Genomic DNA, 17,514 nt, shown 5'->3' on the forward strand with positions numbered 1-17,514 from the left:
GTTGTGTGGTTCACTGCCCGTGGACTCTGGCTGTAGGGAGCGTGGATCTGGGCAGAAGCCGATTATCCCAGTCCAATCACACAAGGGAAAAGCTATGGCTCATTCATCTCTGTGCTACCTGTCCAAGGGCCCGGTCCCTCCTGTCTTCCCCAACTTTATCTTAAGGGCAGCAGGCAGCCAGCAAACGTTAGTATCCACGTACTCCTGACTTAACTAACGCTGGGCATCAACCCTGCATGCATTGGCCCCAGTAAACAGAGGGGAGCGCAGAGCTGTGCCTTGCACCATCCTTGGCTCTCTCCTTCCTTGTCTGCATAGCTGGCAGTTGTGCGGGGCTCCGGCAGCTGTCAGGCAGCTCCTGGATCCCAGGACACGCTGGGTGAGACAGGAGGAGAAGCACCGTTTTGCTGGGCTGCCCCCAGGGCAGCCCTGTCCTTTACAGGACAAAATGCTTGTGGAGCACAAGAACAGGTCCAGAGCAGCCCGCCCGTCAGTCCTTCAGCTTCCTAAAGCAACACGCTCCACGGGCATCTCCAAATGCAATTTTTAGTTCACTCCACTGAGTGGGAAGTCAAACCCTTCTCTAACTCACTCTTCATAAACTAGATCCATCTTGGTGAAACTGCTGCCTGAAACAGTTGTTAGGGAAAAATATAAACCTATATTCTTTTTAAGAAACAGACCATTTTGTTCTGTTAAGTAGTTGGTTCCTGGGATTTTCTTCTTGCCCCTAGGATATTCTAAGTGTAGAATTTTTCATGCCAAATTCATGAATCCAGGTGAGAGAGACTGTCTTATTTATTTCACAGCTTCACTCTGCTGTAGGGATCTCCAATCTAATAGTCGTCATTACCAGGAGAGTGGCACTATACCTGAATCATACTCTCTGTAACACTGTTTTTTCTCTGGACACTTCAGTAAGGCTCTTTACTAACTTCATTTTCTCATGGCAAATTAGCAAAGCTATTTTCTTGTCTACTTATTCCTGAATCAAATCAGAGAGTTTTCCTCAATTAACCTCCCATTATTCTCTTGATTCTGTCATACACACTCACTACTAAATTTGCCCTCAGATTATTGCGTCATGTTACACATGTACAGACGAAGAAAGGACACACTTTTACTTTTTTTTCTTTTTTTTTTTTTCTTTTTTTAAACAGAAGTAGGGAGAGGGGGGCTGAATGTGCAGACAAGGCAGTATAATTCAACCATCCAAGCCCTACCAGAGCATGAAGATTTTATTTTTTAATATTGCAGAGTAAGTTCCCCAACAGTCAGTGTTTGTCCCTGAAGAAGGTTAAACCTTAAACACCTGCTTCAAAAAAACCCCAACAACAACGAAAAAGAACCAAAACAAAAACAAAACAAAACAAACAAAAAATAAAACCCAAAAAACCAAACTCTAAGCCTAAGGGCTTAAAAATTAGAGGCATAGCCTTTTTCTCTATTTTCTATATTTATATGAAAATAATTCATGCTTCATGCTAAATACATTATTTACCTTACAAGAACTTTGTCATCTTTGAATAAAAAAAATTGTTTGCTTTTTGTATTCCCCCCCCCCCCCCCCAAGGAATCCATGCAATGTGGATCAAATTTCTTCTGCTGGCTACGCTGGTTGAATCTGGAAATCTGTTGTCATTTTTGCACAGATGAATCCTGACTGACGGTAGCTGCACACTCATTTCTGAGGGCAGTGTAGGAGCTCTTTTGTTGAACTTCTGAATTTTACTGTTCACCAATATACTTTCCTTTTTTTTTAAAATACAGAATACTACTAATGGCAGGTTTTGTAGCTTTGTTTCCCCAGTTAGATCAAGGATTTGATCCACAGAAAATGATTCTGATGTATTTCCTTCCTTAATATCTACTGTAATTTCTTAGACTTGATTGCTTTTCACTCAGGCAGTTTAGAAGACATAGCTTGTTTTTCCCTATTACTATTATTTTTTGCACGCAGTGCCAATCTTCGGGCTTATGGCTTTTTGAACATTCTTTTAATTTAATATAGAAGACAGAATTCAATGATTAACGATGCTACTAACAGCGCCCCCCCCCATTTCTTCTCATTATTTCACTGAAACCCATTGCATACATAGTTCAAATTTCCCCAAACTTAAAGTTATCAGTCTTCACATTATGAGCCACATATAGTACGTGAAGCACTAAAAGTGCATTACGGTTTGCGCGGTTGCCACCAGTGGCTGTCCAAAGACTTCTATGGCACAACGTATCCAAGTGCCACTAGATGGTTCTTGGTTTGGTGTTGAGAAGTACGTGCCTCCTCTTTCCCCCAAATCTCTTTATTCACATTCACTTCTAACCCAATCATAAGGCCATTAAAAACAATTCTTAAGGGCCAGGCCTGAATGATTACTAAATTATGCACAGCTCTTCTAGTATAAGAGGGATTTCCAAGTGCCCAATTTTACTCCCATCACATTAATGTTGATGTCACTGCGTATTCAACCATGCATTTTTGACAAGCCGGAGAAAGCAATGGCGATTTTGGCTTTTTTTTTTTTTTTTGTTAACTTTTTGTCTTCAGGTAATGAAAAGCTTTTGTAAATTAGCTGAGTGTCAGTATGAGTTCTATGGCTTCAATCTCCTTTAAAAATAAAAATCTTAAGGGTCCAAAAAAAAAAAAAAAAGAGAAAAAGAAAGAAACAAAACAAAAACAAATAGAAAGAAAAACAAAAAAGGAAAAAATTGCTGATATTGCCACAAATCATTAGAATTCACCTGACGTGCTGAAACAAAACTTCGTAAGTTCAAACAAATCATTGATTTGTTCTAATTTTTTGTGGTTTCCTTTTGCTCTTTCTGCCCCTTTGCCGTCCGATTGGTGATGTTGTTCAAACAGGATCGAATTCCTGCTAAATGCAGGAGCGATCCTGCTGCTTCTTTCATCTCCTCATCGTCACTCTCAGGGGGCTTTTCTGTACGTCTCTTTTTAAGAGGCAGCGTGTCACTTGGTACTTTTTTCGCCTTCATTAAATGTTGCCTTTTCTTGTGCTGGGACGCATACCCACTGTCAGCTAAAGAATCCTTGGTCTCCTTCTGATTTTGCTTTTTGTCCTCCTCTTCTGTTTCACTATGGCTCTCGTGGCTCTGGAAGCTAACCTCACTTCCTTCACTGCTGTCTTGGCTACCTTTAGTTGCAAATTCATACTGGTCGTCAGCAGAGGAAGAGGAAACGGAGTCACTAGCAGGTGATGTGCTCCTGTGGTTGGAAGATTTGGCACTGCTGTAGTTGTGATCCTCCTTTGGGTCACCGCTAACAACTGGAGAGCCACAGGACTGTTCGCTTTCTGTCCGCATCCGGCAGTTTGTTATTCCATTCCTGTAAAAACAAATTGAAGCAGTCTTAGAAGCCACAGAGATGTGATCCTGCTTCAGTGCAAAAGATGATGAAGAAAAGCCAACTGACAGATAATCTAAAATTATGACTATCAAAGTAGTGTCCATGCAGACCGGTTTCAAAGCCTGACTCAAATTTCTTGTGGATTGGACTCCACACATAAAACAAGCCAAAAGACAGATAACAGCACAAGAGACAGGAGCAAGCAGGGGATGGGCACAAATAAGCGATGTCTGAACAGTCCTGATTTATGTTTCAACTAATACTTTACACTTCAAAAAAAAGATTAAAAAGAAAAAATCCCCATTATTTTACCGCCTGGATAGTAAATAAACTCTGATGAGTTGCATAAATATCCTCTCCCCTTTTTCATATAAAATGATACTATCAAAAATGCGGGGAAGAGACACTAGCTTTCTGGAGTACTTCTTTGCCCCCTCTCAAAGGCTCTTTTCCAGCTAGGACTCTTTCCGACAGAGGGAGCAACTAAGTATAGCACCCACGTAGCAGTCCAGTCACATTTCTGATTGTGATCAGTTTATGAATAATCTTAAAAGCAATATAATCTTAAGCCACTAGCTGCCAACAAAGTATTAAAACGTGTTTAAAAACAAACAGTAGGAAAAAAAAAATCTGGTTTTGCTCTAAAAGTTGTCATTTTGCCCTTTGGTTTTACGGCACTCGGTGCTGTGGGAACTACTGCAACATGATATATTTAAAAACTAAGTTTCCTCTTCTGCACTGGAAAATACTAGAGCATTGCCACTGACTTTACAATACAGAATACAGTAATTCCAACTCTGTTAAAGAAGGGACTGACCCTGCGCAATGCTTAATTCCTGCTGAAAAAAAGGGAGAAGGATGCTCGTCATTGAGTAAAGGCATCATCATTGCCACCCGCCAGTTCACCAGCCGCAAACCCCTCTAGCAGTTAAAAAAAAACTGAAATAAGCAAGACTGTTTAAACTATCACAGGATAAACTGCTTTAAAATCTAGTCTTGCCATCTTCGTGCTATCACTACACTGCTTTTGTGCACTCACAGCAGTGTTGGATTAAAACCTTTTCTTAAACACATGCACTGAATGTACTTCTTAAGAGGAATGTCACAGTGGCATGTCTACAGTATTACTGCTCTTCTACTTAAAAAATGGGAAAGTGCTTTATGTTTCAGGGAATGGACCTCACATCTGGTTTCTTTACAGAAGAAACAGCAGAGTATTATCCATTTCTGAAAGGTAAGGCTGAAAGGTGAAAAATGTAAGAGTGATGTATCTAATTCCACAGTTCCTATTCATCTAAATGCTCTTGTCTGTAGAACTTGCTGAAATAAGAAACAGGCTTTTGTGAACCAGCGACAGGACAACACTAGAAGGTAGCAAATTAATCAGTCATTCCAAATGTTCTTATTTACAGTATTTTCAAAGAAACGTATATAATAGAAGGCCCAGTTATTAGCAAAGGAAGCCTCTTGCCAACCTCTTTTGCTCAACAAAATTATTTTCCCCTAGATTTTTGAGTAGCTTTATGATCCATAAATTATATACAGAACCCAGAAGGAATACACAAAGCTCCTTCAATTATTAATAACTAAATGCAATGTCATTCATGATTGTGCAGCAAGCCAGCTGCATTTACTCTGTGATGGTTTGCCACTGCAGGGGTTGTCATTAGAGGATGCCAAACGCTTAAAAGAAGAAATCATCCATACTAAACTAGTTGTAAGGTGAATTTATAACCAACTTCTTAAGATCAGTCATTACGAGGAAGCATGTGATGCATTTTAAGTGACAGATTCTTCATTTTTAGGGCAAATTTACATTTAAAGATGTTAAAAATTATCATAGATTAGCATAAAATTAAAGTTACTTGATTTTACTAGGCAGCTAATAGTCAGAGCAATGTGGCTTAATAAAAATCACATGCTACTAATTTTCCATTAAAAAGTAGCAATAAATTCTTGCTCCAAGGAAACAAACACAGGACAGAATAGGTGGGAACTCAAATGGGATTCCTACTGACTAGGCTATTAGTGAACGAGGCTTCTAACAGATGGGATCTAAATCAAGATGCCCATTTTCATGTTATTAGATCTACTCCTATTTGTTAGTTTGTATTGAGAGACTATCAATAAAAGGAAAGCTACAGTTCCATGGAGCAGAGCAACCACGTGCCAAAAAGACATCCCTGATTTGCCCCGCTCTTGAGTCTCTAGTGTTTGCTTTTACATAAAGGGGCTATAATTTGGATTCAAAAGCTCTGCCCATGGGACTTACTCCAGATCCAATCCTTCCAAAAAAGCATAGAAATTGAATGAAAGGCCCGGGGATTACAGAAGCAATGTCCTGGGGGAAGGTGTACTACTACGGGGTTAGCATCCCACAGGGACTGACTGCAAACAGGGATGATGACAAAGAAAAACAGAAGACCACAGAAAGGTGAAAAAAAGAAATCACTTAAAAAAATGGGAGGAAAGGAAATATCACTACACTTCAGAAGAAAGGCACCTATCATGGAACTGGTCAGGAAATGGATAGCATGTGCATCTCAGAAAAATCTTTGGTTTTCACTTACATTTTGAAAGATTTCCAACCAGTTCTGCTTGGGGAAATAAAAAAGGAAGAGAAAGCAGGTCAAGGAGAGAATTAGCAAAGGATATCCACAGAAATGAAAATGAGTTATACAGGCAGAGTGTTTTAGGATATTCACAAGATCAAAAGTCACATACCCTCAAAGTAAATTAATCTGATTTGTATCTTGATATGCAATAGCTCAAACATAAGATATGAAGAATTAGTTATAATTGATATTAGTAGATTAGTAAGAGTTGAATAAACTAATATCTAAACCATCCATATTCTGCACACGCTTCTGAGACATTCTGAAGCTTTATATTGCTCTTATACAGTCACATACTCACTAAGAAATGAATCTGTGATCTACTTAGTTCAATCTAGATCATCAGTGGACAGAATTCCCCTGGGTTTCAAGGGATAGGTTTTGGCCAGCTGAATCTATTTTTGCTCACAGTTCTGGTTGTAACTCTAACTTTGTTACTGTAACAGTAATAGATTTTTTAAACAAGCTCTTGCTCTGATGTTTGGATTATTTTTCAATTACACAGGGGAAGAAAGGGTAGTTAAGAACTCTGTGTTTACTGTAACAGCGAGGGGAAATGTATTTCAAGTAATACCTTGTTTTTTCCCCATTTTTTTGTTCCGAACTGTATTTCAAAATTTCCAGAACTGACTTATTTTCAAATGTTTTAAAGCAGTGCCTCGCCCTTTCAGGAGAGCCCATGGGACAAGTCTCTAGAGCTTTTCATCCTACTGACATGGACTACTTTATTTGCTTGAGGGATCTTAACCACAGTCATACAGATAAAAGTACCATGCACAGATTCTTCTTAAAATCTTTCAGTTTGCCTGTAGCACAATGACGCAACCCTCAAGCACTGCAGAGGTAAGTCTGGACTTTTGAAAGCCCGACTCCATTCCCATTGTTAATGGATAGGAGCTCTGCTACTGAGGTCATCAGGAGCCAGGTGGGACTCACAGCAGCCGGATCTCAGTCAGTAAGGAAATAATGTCCTTTGTTAGTGCCTCTGCCTTTCAAAGGGGTCCTCCTCAGGATGAGACGAAAGTAAGTCTCAGTCTTTTTACCAAAGGCAGATATATTTTCCTTAAATTTCTCTACTAGCTTTAAAAAAGATAGGCGATCACATTCTGTGTGCAAAATGGCAAAAAGTTTTGCTGAAAAATGCTTACTGTATTCCACACCAGAGACAGGTATATTCCTTTGATGAACAAAGCAAACCTATGTGGAGCTTAAATATCATCTTATCTATCTCTGATCCTTCTGGATGACAGATATTGTATACGCACAGGTGACAGTTTTGGTATGTAATTGGAAACACCCAGTTAAAAGATACAAAGAAAGCAGTACAGGTAAGTTGGGTTTGTGGATTTTGACAGGTTCCAGGTTTGCTAGAAAAAATAACACTCTACTGTATAGGTAACATAATTTCCAAGGGACATTCAGGACAGTCAGAACTTTGAGCTACAGGTAGTTGAACTGTTACTTAAAACCACTACACACCAGCAGACAGGAGGACGAGCAAGGAAATGAAAAATAAGTGGTGCTCACTTGCTGTATGATGAGATTCTATCAGGCGTTATTGAGTTAAAAGTCAACAACAACAAGTCAGTTACACTATTGATAGAAGCTCTTACAAAGGTACTTCGCAGCATAATTGTATGCAAAGGACCACAGTAAATGCAAGTCATGAACTGCCAGCAGAAAGAGCACTTTGTCAGTATCAACAGCAGATCTGAAGTTAAGACAAATGAAGCCCTCTGCATTTTGCAGAAAAGAATAATCAAGTCAGTCAGTATTTTTGTCCTTTAGTTACTAAAGAGTTCCTTCAGCTCCCAAGGATAACTCATCCTGCCTGTTACAGGTGGGAAGAGGAATGCAATGCAACAAGGATGATTTGGGGTTTGTTAAGCTGATCATGCCAGTAATAAGCAAGAACATGAAGAATATACAATTAAGAATTTATAAAAGGAAGTACCTACCAGTTCCTTTACCTAAGCAAAAATAATCATTCACAGATAATGTAATTATATGATTTTACTTATGCTTTGGCATCTACGCTGCACATGTTACTTATGTTTGGTTTATTTAATCATTGCTTGAGTGGCTGCTTCAAGGGAGGAAAAAATAAGCAAAAATAAAGCCAGCATGAGAAATAAAGTCACCATAATGAAAGCTAGGCCTGAGGAATAATCTAGTAATTGCCCTATAAATTTAAAGTGAAAATAATCATAAATAACAATCTTCCATCTTTGAATAAAGTTAGGCACAAAACTCATTCTTGTCACACCCCAATGATCAGGAGCTGCTCAAGAAACTGCGGCATTAACAGCAGAAGAACAGATATTTTAAAATCTACTCATGATGAAGTAGGTAAGGTTTGATAGTGTCACATTTTGGGGTGTTTTGTTGGTTCTTGGTTGTTTTTTTTAATTTTTTTTTTTTTTTTTCCCCAAAATAAAGGAAGACCAGGAGCTCTGCCGGTGTGGATGCACTTCCTTTCCCTAGGAAGAGGGAACATTTTGTCTTGGAAACTTCAATGGAAAATTTTTTTACTTCGGGAAATTCCCTGGGAAGCTTGTGTTTGCAATTTACAGATAATTGTGAAATTGCTTGAGAAGCTACAGACGTTTGGTGAGAAAGGAGAACTGAAAAAAAAGGGAAAAAACCCAAGTAATTTCCCATTTTTTTTAACCTGCAATAATTTAAAAAAACAAAGTATTTCTAACAAACACTACCAAAAGTAATTTAACGTATTACCTAGGCGTAAGTGGCATATAAATAAGTTTTGCCTAAGTTTTCAACTAGCCTGAAACAATAGCTTGGATTCATTCTGGGGAAATATGAGCTAAAAAAGGCAGTTAAGCAATGGAGTCTATGCTATCCTCCATCCTGACATTTCCGACACATCGACAAACAAAGATAATGGCAAATCCAGCCAAAGCATCTTTCCTGGGACTGGCTCTGCTTCGCTCTTCCCAAATCCTAAAGGTTTACCCACTCCTTAAGGTTTCCCACCAAGTTGGCTGCGAACTCTTCTTCCCTCTTATTCACCTCCATCTCATGCCTATTTGATGGCTAGTATTATGGGATTGGATTTTCATTTGGCCTCCCATCAGAACAGACCACTGAACAGGCCATTAAGCCCCGTGGGCCAGGACTAGTAGCACCTTAATATGGCCAAAAAAAATGGGAAAGCATGGCCTTCACAGTACAAAAAGCACTGAAGACCAGAGCTTCATAAACCCTGGATTACCTGGGAGCCCATGTGAACGCTGCTCAGCGGCCTGTGTAGCCGTCAACGTTTGGGGCAGAGGAGAAGAAAAAAAGACCTAATACATAAAAATTACCAAGGATATTTTGTAAAACATCTTTTGCAGAATAACCTGGACCAAATGACAAGGCCTGTGCCACAGAGCTGGTGAGATTCCCTGCAGAGTGAAACTCCATCAACCTCACCTCAGTGGATTTGCCCACGTCAGGCAGATGAGGCTTAGGCTCAGTAGGTCTACTGGACTGCGGCAGGACGTGGACATAGACACAAATCACTCATGCACTACGGACAACCAAAGAAAATGACAAACATCATGGTGGAGGCTGTCTGCTGAATGTACTGAAATAGTAGTTCAAACAGCTCTAATATATTAGCTTCCAAGGTTGGGCTCTTCCAAAGGGTCAGTGTAACTGATGACACCTTACTCATGTGGAAGGTGATTACATATGATAGAGCTTCTTGCACCTTGCCAAGGTGCACGTTAGCAGATGCACTGGGCAACTTTGATAGAGACTATGCCTACTAAAGTGGACACAGAAGTCCTCCTAAGTAAACATTTAAAAGGTATTTTCCAATGGATGTACACAGTAAGAGCAAGAGCTCACCTTCAAAGCACAACCAACTCCTTGCTGCATGTAAGGCACTACTGGCTTTGCTTGCTTTCATGTAATACCTTTGTAAGTCAGTATTTTCTATTTTACATATCCAGACTATCACTGCATTTGCTTTCAGATCCTCTCAGGGAACTGTATGGGGATATGGTCTGCCAAAAATATATATGATGGATCTCATGTTAGAGACACGCTACACGCTGTGCAGCTTTGAAGCGTTATTTTCCCCTGCTGTCTTCGGGTGGGTCTTGGACTTGTCAGCCACAACATGGAAAATACGGATGGTAAACAAGCTAGAAGCGAATAAAGTAAATAAAAAGCTACTGTCAAAACACATCCAATTATGCTCTGCTGTGGAGATTTAACACCAGAGGATGATTTTCAAAGTAAAAATAGCGTGGGATGCCTTTTCCATTTGTATATTAGTTTGGAACGAAAGGCCTATTTGTGCAATTTAAGCCAAATGCACTACAACATAATGATGCTCTCCTCAATTGCTATTCTTTATTCATGGAAAGTGGTGGATTTGTCATGTTTGTTAAATACTTTTCGGCAGGGTTTTTTAATCCAAACTACTTAATTCAATCATACTTTATTTTATATATAAAGAAATAAAGTAATTACATGCAATTACATGGGAACAGCAACACATCGATACCTTGTGCAGGAACAAAATACACTAATACATTCGCAGTCACACTGTTGAAAAAGAATAGCACAGTAAACTTTCCAACTGATGGGAGCTAACACATCAGAAATCACAGATTTCAGCATCTTAGCCCAATGCTATGGTTTTGGCCTCCTTTCTGAATAACAGATTAGTCAAAACACTCCACCTAATCACAACTGCAAATTTAACCCAAGACCAACCTTTTTCTTACTCTGTTTCGACGCTAATGGCAGTCTGCACAACAGGACAACATACTGCAAGTTACTCATATGCAGTCTGGGGGACAACAAAACCAAAGACCACTAAGATGCTGAGGAAATAAACAGCTCAGACAGCAAGGAAGTGCCAACAGAAGACCAGCACCTTACAGAAGAATCCGTAACTCCTACATATGGTAACTAAAGAAAACCAGTCAAGAGGTTTAATTTATTATGCAAGGATACACTACCAAGAAAATACTAGAGGTCCCCTATACGAATGATGAAAACCACTTTTTTTAGGTGGTTTTAGGCCTTTCACTTAGAGCTCCAAAGGAACTCTTCTCAAGAAAATACACATTTGAGTAAAAAGAAGCTGGTTGGCATGTAATTTCTGCAGATAACCGTAACAGGAGTCTGCACCACCTCCCGTGGCTGCCCAGCAGACCTCCCTCCTGGTGAAAGCTGGAAGGGAAAATCAACCTTCTTGTACCTGAACAGGTCTAAAAACGTGCCCTGCCAGCCTGGCTGGAGCATCTCTCTCTATGCAGGAATGACAGCTCCATGTGAGCAGTACTACTCTTAACTGCAATGGAAGGCAGCTGCATGGATGCTGTGGTAAATTCCCCATGCTGCACATGATAAGCAGAAGTTATTCTCATGAGATGCCATGAAATCTTGGCCCAACGGGTCCTATTTAGCCCTGTGTATCTGAGGAGAGGGGTAAGCACCAAGAAACAGGGTGCCATTTTTACAGTAACTGGTAATGGAAGTATCCAGTTTTGAGAGGACCAGATGATGTTCCAAGAGGCATCATGCATCCAGACTGACCTTCTTCCTAAAGAAATTCTGAATCTTAATATCCCCAAGAGAAACAAGACAAAACTGCCTGCTGAATTTGCTCTATTGCAGAGTCCCCTAACTTCTCAAAAGCTTTCAAAGCCTCTTCCCCCCCTGCCCCTGCCCTGCCTTTTCAAGAATTAGAAGAGGGGATATTGCAGGAGCCCTTAAATACGAGCAGACATCATGCAGACCAGGAATATATTCATAGCAAGCTATTTCTAATACTGCCTAAGGCTGGAGAAGAGAACAAGAAGAATTAGAAATATCTGCATTAACTAATTATAAATGCTTTTCTCTGAGACAGAGCAAAAAGAACATAAGCAAGGGATGGGTAAAATCCCTAATTTCCCACATCTACATTAGCAGGTAGCTGCTAAAGATCCTGTTCTACCTGCCAGGAAAAAACATGAGAAGTCCTCAGATAACGCATAAAATTTAACTATATACAGCCTTACAGCATAGCAATTTGAGGATGTCTACACAGAAGGAAGTTTTCAAGTGGCCTGGAAGGAAAAACAGTTCGATCTCCTCAAGTCAACCTTGATTATGAAACAGGGTGTAAGCAGGAAATGCAGATAAACCAGGACCAGCAGGACCACGAGTGTGGGAACAGTGACGTGCCATTTGTGGACACTGAAATTGTAAGGGACCAGCTGTATCAGCTGAATGTTCACGAGTCCATGGGCCCTGATGGGATTCATCCCAGAGCACTGAAGGAGCCAGTGGATGTTATGGCAGGACCCCTCTCAATCATCTAGCAAAGGTGTTGGGAGTCTGGGGAGGTCCCTGCTGACTGGAAGTGAGCCAATGCTATTCCAATGCACAAGCAGGGTGTGAGGGAAGACCCAGGGAACTACAGACCTGTTAGTCTAACCTCAGTTCCTGGAAAAATTATGGAGAAGATCATACTGGGTACTACTGAAAGGCATTTAAAGAATAATGCAACCATCAGGCACAGTCAACATGGGTTCACAAAGGGAAAGGCCTGTTGAACTAATTTGATATCCTTCTATGACAAGGTCACCCACCTAGTGATGAAGGGAAGGCAGTGGATTTAGTTTTACTGGATTTTAGAAAGGCTTTTGATACTGTCCTTCACAGCATCCATCTGGACAAGTTGTCCAACTGTGGGATGAGTGGGTTTACAGTGCACTGAGTGAAGAACTGGCTGAAGGGCAGAGCTCAAACGCTTGTAGTGAATGGGGCCACATCTGGGTGGTGACCGGTTGCCAGCGATGTTCCTCAAGAGTTCAATTCTAGGGCCAGTTCAGTTCAAGATGTATCAACGATCTGGATGCAGGAGTTGAATGCACCATTAGGAAGTTTGCTGATGATACCAAACTGGGAGCTGCTGTTGACTCTTGAGGAACAAGATGCCTTGCAGAGCGATCTAGATAGATTGGAGCATTGGACAATGATTAATGGGATGAAGTTTAACAAGTCCAAATGCTGGATTCTGCACCTAGGATGAAGTAATGCTGCGCACAAATATAAATTGGGAGAGGAGTGGCTGGAGAACAGCCCTGCAGAAAGGGATCAGGGGGTGCTGGTCGCCAGCAGGCTCAATACGAGTCAGCAGTGTGCCCTGGCAGCCAAGAGGGCAAACTGCACCCTGGGGTGCATCAACACAGCATGACCAGCTGGTCAAAAGAGGTGATTGTCCTGCTGTATTCAGTGTTGGTGCAGCCTCACCTTGAGTACTGTGTGCAGTTCTGGGCCCCACAATTTAAGAAGGATATGAAGGTCCTTGAATGCGTCCAGAGGAGGGCAACAAAGCTGGTCAGAGGGCTGGAAGGCATGTCCTGTGAGGTACAGCTAAGGACTTTGGGCTTGTCTAGTTTGGAGAAAAGGAGGCTGAGGGGTGACCTCATGGCTCTCTACAGCTTCCTGAGGAAGGGAGGTGGAGAGGGAGGTGCTGAGCTCTCCTCCCTGGGATCCAGTGATAGGACGCGTGGGAATGATTCAAAGCTGCACCAGGGGAGGTTTAGACTGGACACTAGGAAGCATTTTTTTACCGAGAGGGTGGTCAAACACTGGAACAGGCTTCCTAGAGAGGTGGTGAGTGCCCCAAGCCTGTCGGTGTTTAAGAGGCATTTGGACTATGCCCTTAACAACATGCTTTAACTTTTGGTCAGCTCTGAATTGGTCAGGCAGTTGGATTAGATGATCACTGTAGGTCCCTTCCAACTGAAATAGTCTATTCTATTCTAACTCAAGAGAGAATATTCAGACCACTATGTCCTCCATTTAGCTTGGACACCTCGTAAAAATTATATATAATTAATGATCCAGTAGTCCCACTGCTTTGCAATCCCCACTGGAGCAGAATACAAGACCTGGCTAAAGTCAGTGGCAAAGCTACTGAAGATGGTTAACCTCCACTGCTAGCAAGGCCAGACTGTGGTAAAGCGAGATGGACTTCTGGAGGATGACCCTCAGGGTTGATCCCTTCAGCGTAGCAAATGTGAAAAACAGTTGAAACAGTTGCCCATCAAAAAATATCGATTTTATTCCAATTAGTGTCTTCCCCTCTATGCATTTTAAGCACCAAGAGTACATGAATGTCACAGGTTCTCTCTCTCTCTCTCTCTCTCCATTTACTGGATGGAAATACTGTACCCAAAGGGCTAGACACTGATTCTGAAAAGGGATAAAAAAATAAAGAGCTAATGGGAAAAAAACCCAAGTAAATAATAACAGAATAAGCAGCTATCAAGACACTTTATTTCACTGCCCTGCAGCCATTTACTGAGATCAGAGGGTGTAATTGGAACAGCCCAGCAAAGCGGGGTCAGTGCTAATTATGAAACCCCACCCAGAATACCCAACTGCCTGAGCTGAAATAGCTTTTGCAGATACTGAGAGTTCTGAAAGAGAAGGGCACCAGCAGCACACTTGACCAAATTAAGCTCTGTTGTGACTGACTGAAAATGGAGCTACACCTGAGGCAAATTGTTCTTCCACCAATAAACCATGACTGCTTTAATTAAAGCAAACCACTGAACCACAGTTCTTATTGCCATCACTAGATGTCTCTTACTGCCCTGCTTTCTGAAAAAGTTTAATATCTTCAAACAACATTTTACCCTTGAATGTTTCGGTATAACCTTGAAATGATTCTATGATTCTATGAAATAGAAACTGTAGTGAAAGAAACTGCCTCACAAAGACCTAAGTTAATAAAAAAATGATAGCTATATTTTTAGATATCTTTCAGAATTTGCTTTAATATTACTGATATTCTTCTCACTGGTATTTAATCCAGGAAAAGGTCTTTAGGAAAAGGGAGGGAGGGAGAAGCAGGAAAAAGCATTTGCAGTTAGAAAAACAGGTCACTGTAGGAGGTTCTCACCATAAAGTGCCTGCAATTTTCTAGTGAAAATAAAACTTCTTTTTACAAACCAGTGTGCAACAGACAGATATGCCATGACTATCTTGCAAAGAATGATAACCCAAGAACTTTAGGTGGCAAGAATTTTATTTCATTTAGAACCTCAGAAGTATTAGCAAGCAGCAATGTATCTGTTGACCAGAACTTACGTATACTTTTACATTCTCTGCAAAATACTGATTTACTTCATAAAGATCCCGCAATGAGCCACTCTTACCTTACTGCAACAGCCATGCTTCCTATAGGGTTGATTGGCAATGGCCTGGCTCCAGGAAATATTCCTCTACTCAGAACTCGAGCTCCATTTTGTATCACTCCCGGAGGAACTAAAAAAAACCAACAAAAAAAGAACATTTTTTCTTTTAAAGGAAAAGGTAGAAAAATGTAGGAGCAAATGTGGAACTTAAGCTTTTCAATGAATTGAGAAAACATTAGAGGCTCGTGTAGTACACTGCTTACCTTGAACATCTCAGCCTCAATTCTTGTGAATGCCATGCTCTTTCCAAAGCTATTTTCATGGCAAAAAAATTAACAGCAACCAAGGATAACATGGCTTGTGGAAGCCACTGCCTGACCCAGTTGCTGCAGATCATTCCTTGTACAACCAAACCACTTTTGTTTTGTAATCGCCATTCTGCTGGGAATACACGTGCTTAAAGTCAAAACCATCTATGAGCATAGATGTAACTATTTCATCTACAGTAAGAAACAGCAACCCTTCACAGATAAACAGAATATAAGCACTTCACTGCAAGAACATAGGTCATAGCTTTTTATCATCCCAGCTTACTTTCTGTGCAGCAATCTCTTGGCCTCTGTCTCCTGCAAAATAAAATATTAACTACAAATGCGGCTTTACCAGGAAAGCAAAGAGAAGAGGCTAAAAAGGCATTAGCTCCATACCACTAATTAGCCCCTCTCTCTTGCCACCGATGACCTCTGTCACCCAGCCTGACAGCAGTCACGCGCCTCCAGCACATGGCCGGGTCACAGCCGAGCCTCCCCCATCTGATGCCACGTGCCGATGCCACTGACACCGAACTGCGTAGGTACTGGCCACTACAGATGAAAGATTTCACTGGGGCCTTTTAACTTGGCTGTATATTGAAAACCGCAGCTCTGGCCAACAAGATTTTAACCTACAACTGAGTACTTCTTTTCTATCCAGGCATGTTTCTGTGCACTGCTCAGCCTAGGGCAGCCAACCCCGCAGCTGAAGGAACAGCAGAGGAAGCACTACCGAGGCACCACCAAAGGAAGAGTCTGTCCTTAGCAGGTCCTCAGCATTCTCCTCCTTCGCTGTAGGATGCAGGACTACTGAACACAGTCCTTATACCAGGGACTGACATGTCATGCCATTTGTTTGCACAGCTATTATGTCCTTTCACATTGGAACAGTACCCTCCAACAGCCTCAACCCAAACTTGCTTCTTTAACATCCACAGCTAGCCAGTTCGGTCATGTTTTCTTTACTGTAAGTCATCATTCATACTGTAACTTCCCCTGATGGGGAATGTCCAAAATGAAAATGATGATCATTACTCTGGATGTATTATTTTCAAGCATAGAGATATTATATAAATACATACAAGACAAATGTAAACCACATCACTTCATGTACACCTACAAAACTTTATTTTTAAAGAAGATACAGGGAGACTAGAAAAATCATTCAGCCCAAGAATCAACACATACACTTTACGTACCCAACTTTGAACGCTCACACCTGAAAATGCTACTGCATACTGAGGCAGAGAAAGTAATTATCAGCAGTACGTTATTTCTAAGCTGCAGAGGTACATTTCCACTTCCTTTCAACACCAAGCCAGACCCACAACTCCCTTGCTGCTATACCCCGATGCTCACCTTGCTTCACTCAAGACCACACAGATTAGTTCTGGGAAAATAATCTTCTTTCTCCTGCCGGTGAGAGCACATCACCCCCCTAATCAAATCCTGTCACTGCGTTATACCCACCTTTGCTTTTGAGCACCTCTGAACAATAGGTCATTTATATTTAGGTGCTTAAGTACAGCTTCAAATTGCTAAAATTACAGAACCTACTTTATAACAACTAGGGTCAGCTTTCAATGACCAAAATAATTTAAAAATTGCTTTTTGCTATTTATACTTCACTACTTTGTGCACTTTTTCCTCCAGCACTAGATTATGAGAAATCGATCAAATCTGTTTCACTCAGGGGATGCTATCAGGCTTTCAATGCTCTGATGTTTGGGTTTGTAGATACTGTAGAGGGATGTTTACTACAGGGGGATGTTAATGTAGAGGAATTACTAAAAACTCCAAAATCTGAACTTCTTACTATATTCGTTCCAATAGCATGACCTTAAGATGGCCAAAATACCAGTGTCATTAAAGAAAAGCAGTCTGCTCAAGGATATGGCTAACTTCAAATGCACAGGTAACAGGTAAATTCAAAGCAATGGATAAAGCTGCTAAATATCAAAAGATCGATAAAAAGACATCATTTCCATTGGGCATGGTTTTTCCAACAGGCTTTCAAGAGGGACAGATTTTTGTATTGCACTACACAGTACAGTTTACATTTACAA

The 17,514-nt window shown here is 40.8% G+C and overlaps 1 protein-coding gene across 14 annotated transcripts in view; it reads right to left on the reverse strand.

Moving 5' to 3' along the window:
- Positions 1–1,184: 1,184 nt before the first annotated feature.
- FOXN3 (forkhead box N3) overlaps positions 1,185–17,514 on the reverse strand; it is a 207,159-nt gene continuing 190,829 nt past the window's right edge. For 10 of the 14 annotated variants that reach the window (XM_087747478.1, XM_087747482.1, XM_087747479.1 and 7 more), the window contains 3 exons: positions 15,159–15,267; positions 5,935–5,958; positions 1,185–3,343 (listed from right to left, as the gene is read on the reverse strand). In XM_087747478.1, the coding sequence (XP_087603604.1) occupies positions 2,794–3,343; positions 5,935–5,958; positions 15,159–15,267 (683 nt within the window). In that variant the 3' untranslated portion in view covers positions 1,185–2,793. The remainder of the gene's footprint in view (positions 3,344–5,934; positions 5,959–15,158; positions 15,268–17,514) is intronic. The other 4 variants (XM_087747486.1, XM_087747485.1, XM_087747489.1 and 1 more) reach the window with 1 other exon arrangement.

This window comes from Nipponia nippon, unplaced genomic scaffold (assembly GCF_047370975.1).
Source record: "Nipponia nippon isolate SJK-2023a ecotype South Korea unplaced genomic scaffold, ASM4737097v1 scaffold_11, whole genome shotgun sequence".
In the NCBI taxonomy this organism is placed as follows: domain Eukaryota; kingdom Metazoa; phylum Chordata; class Aves; order Pelecaniformes; family Threskiornithidae; genus Nipponia; species Nipponia nippon.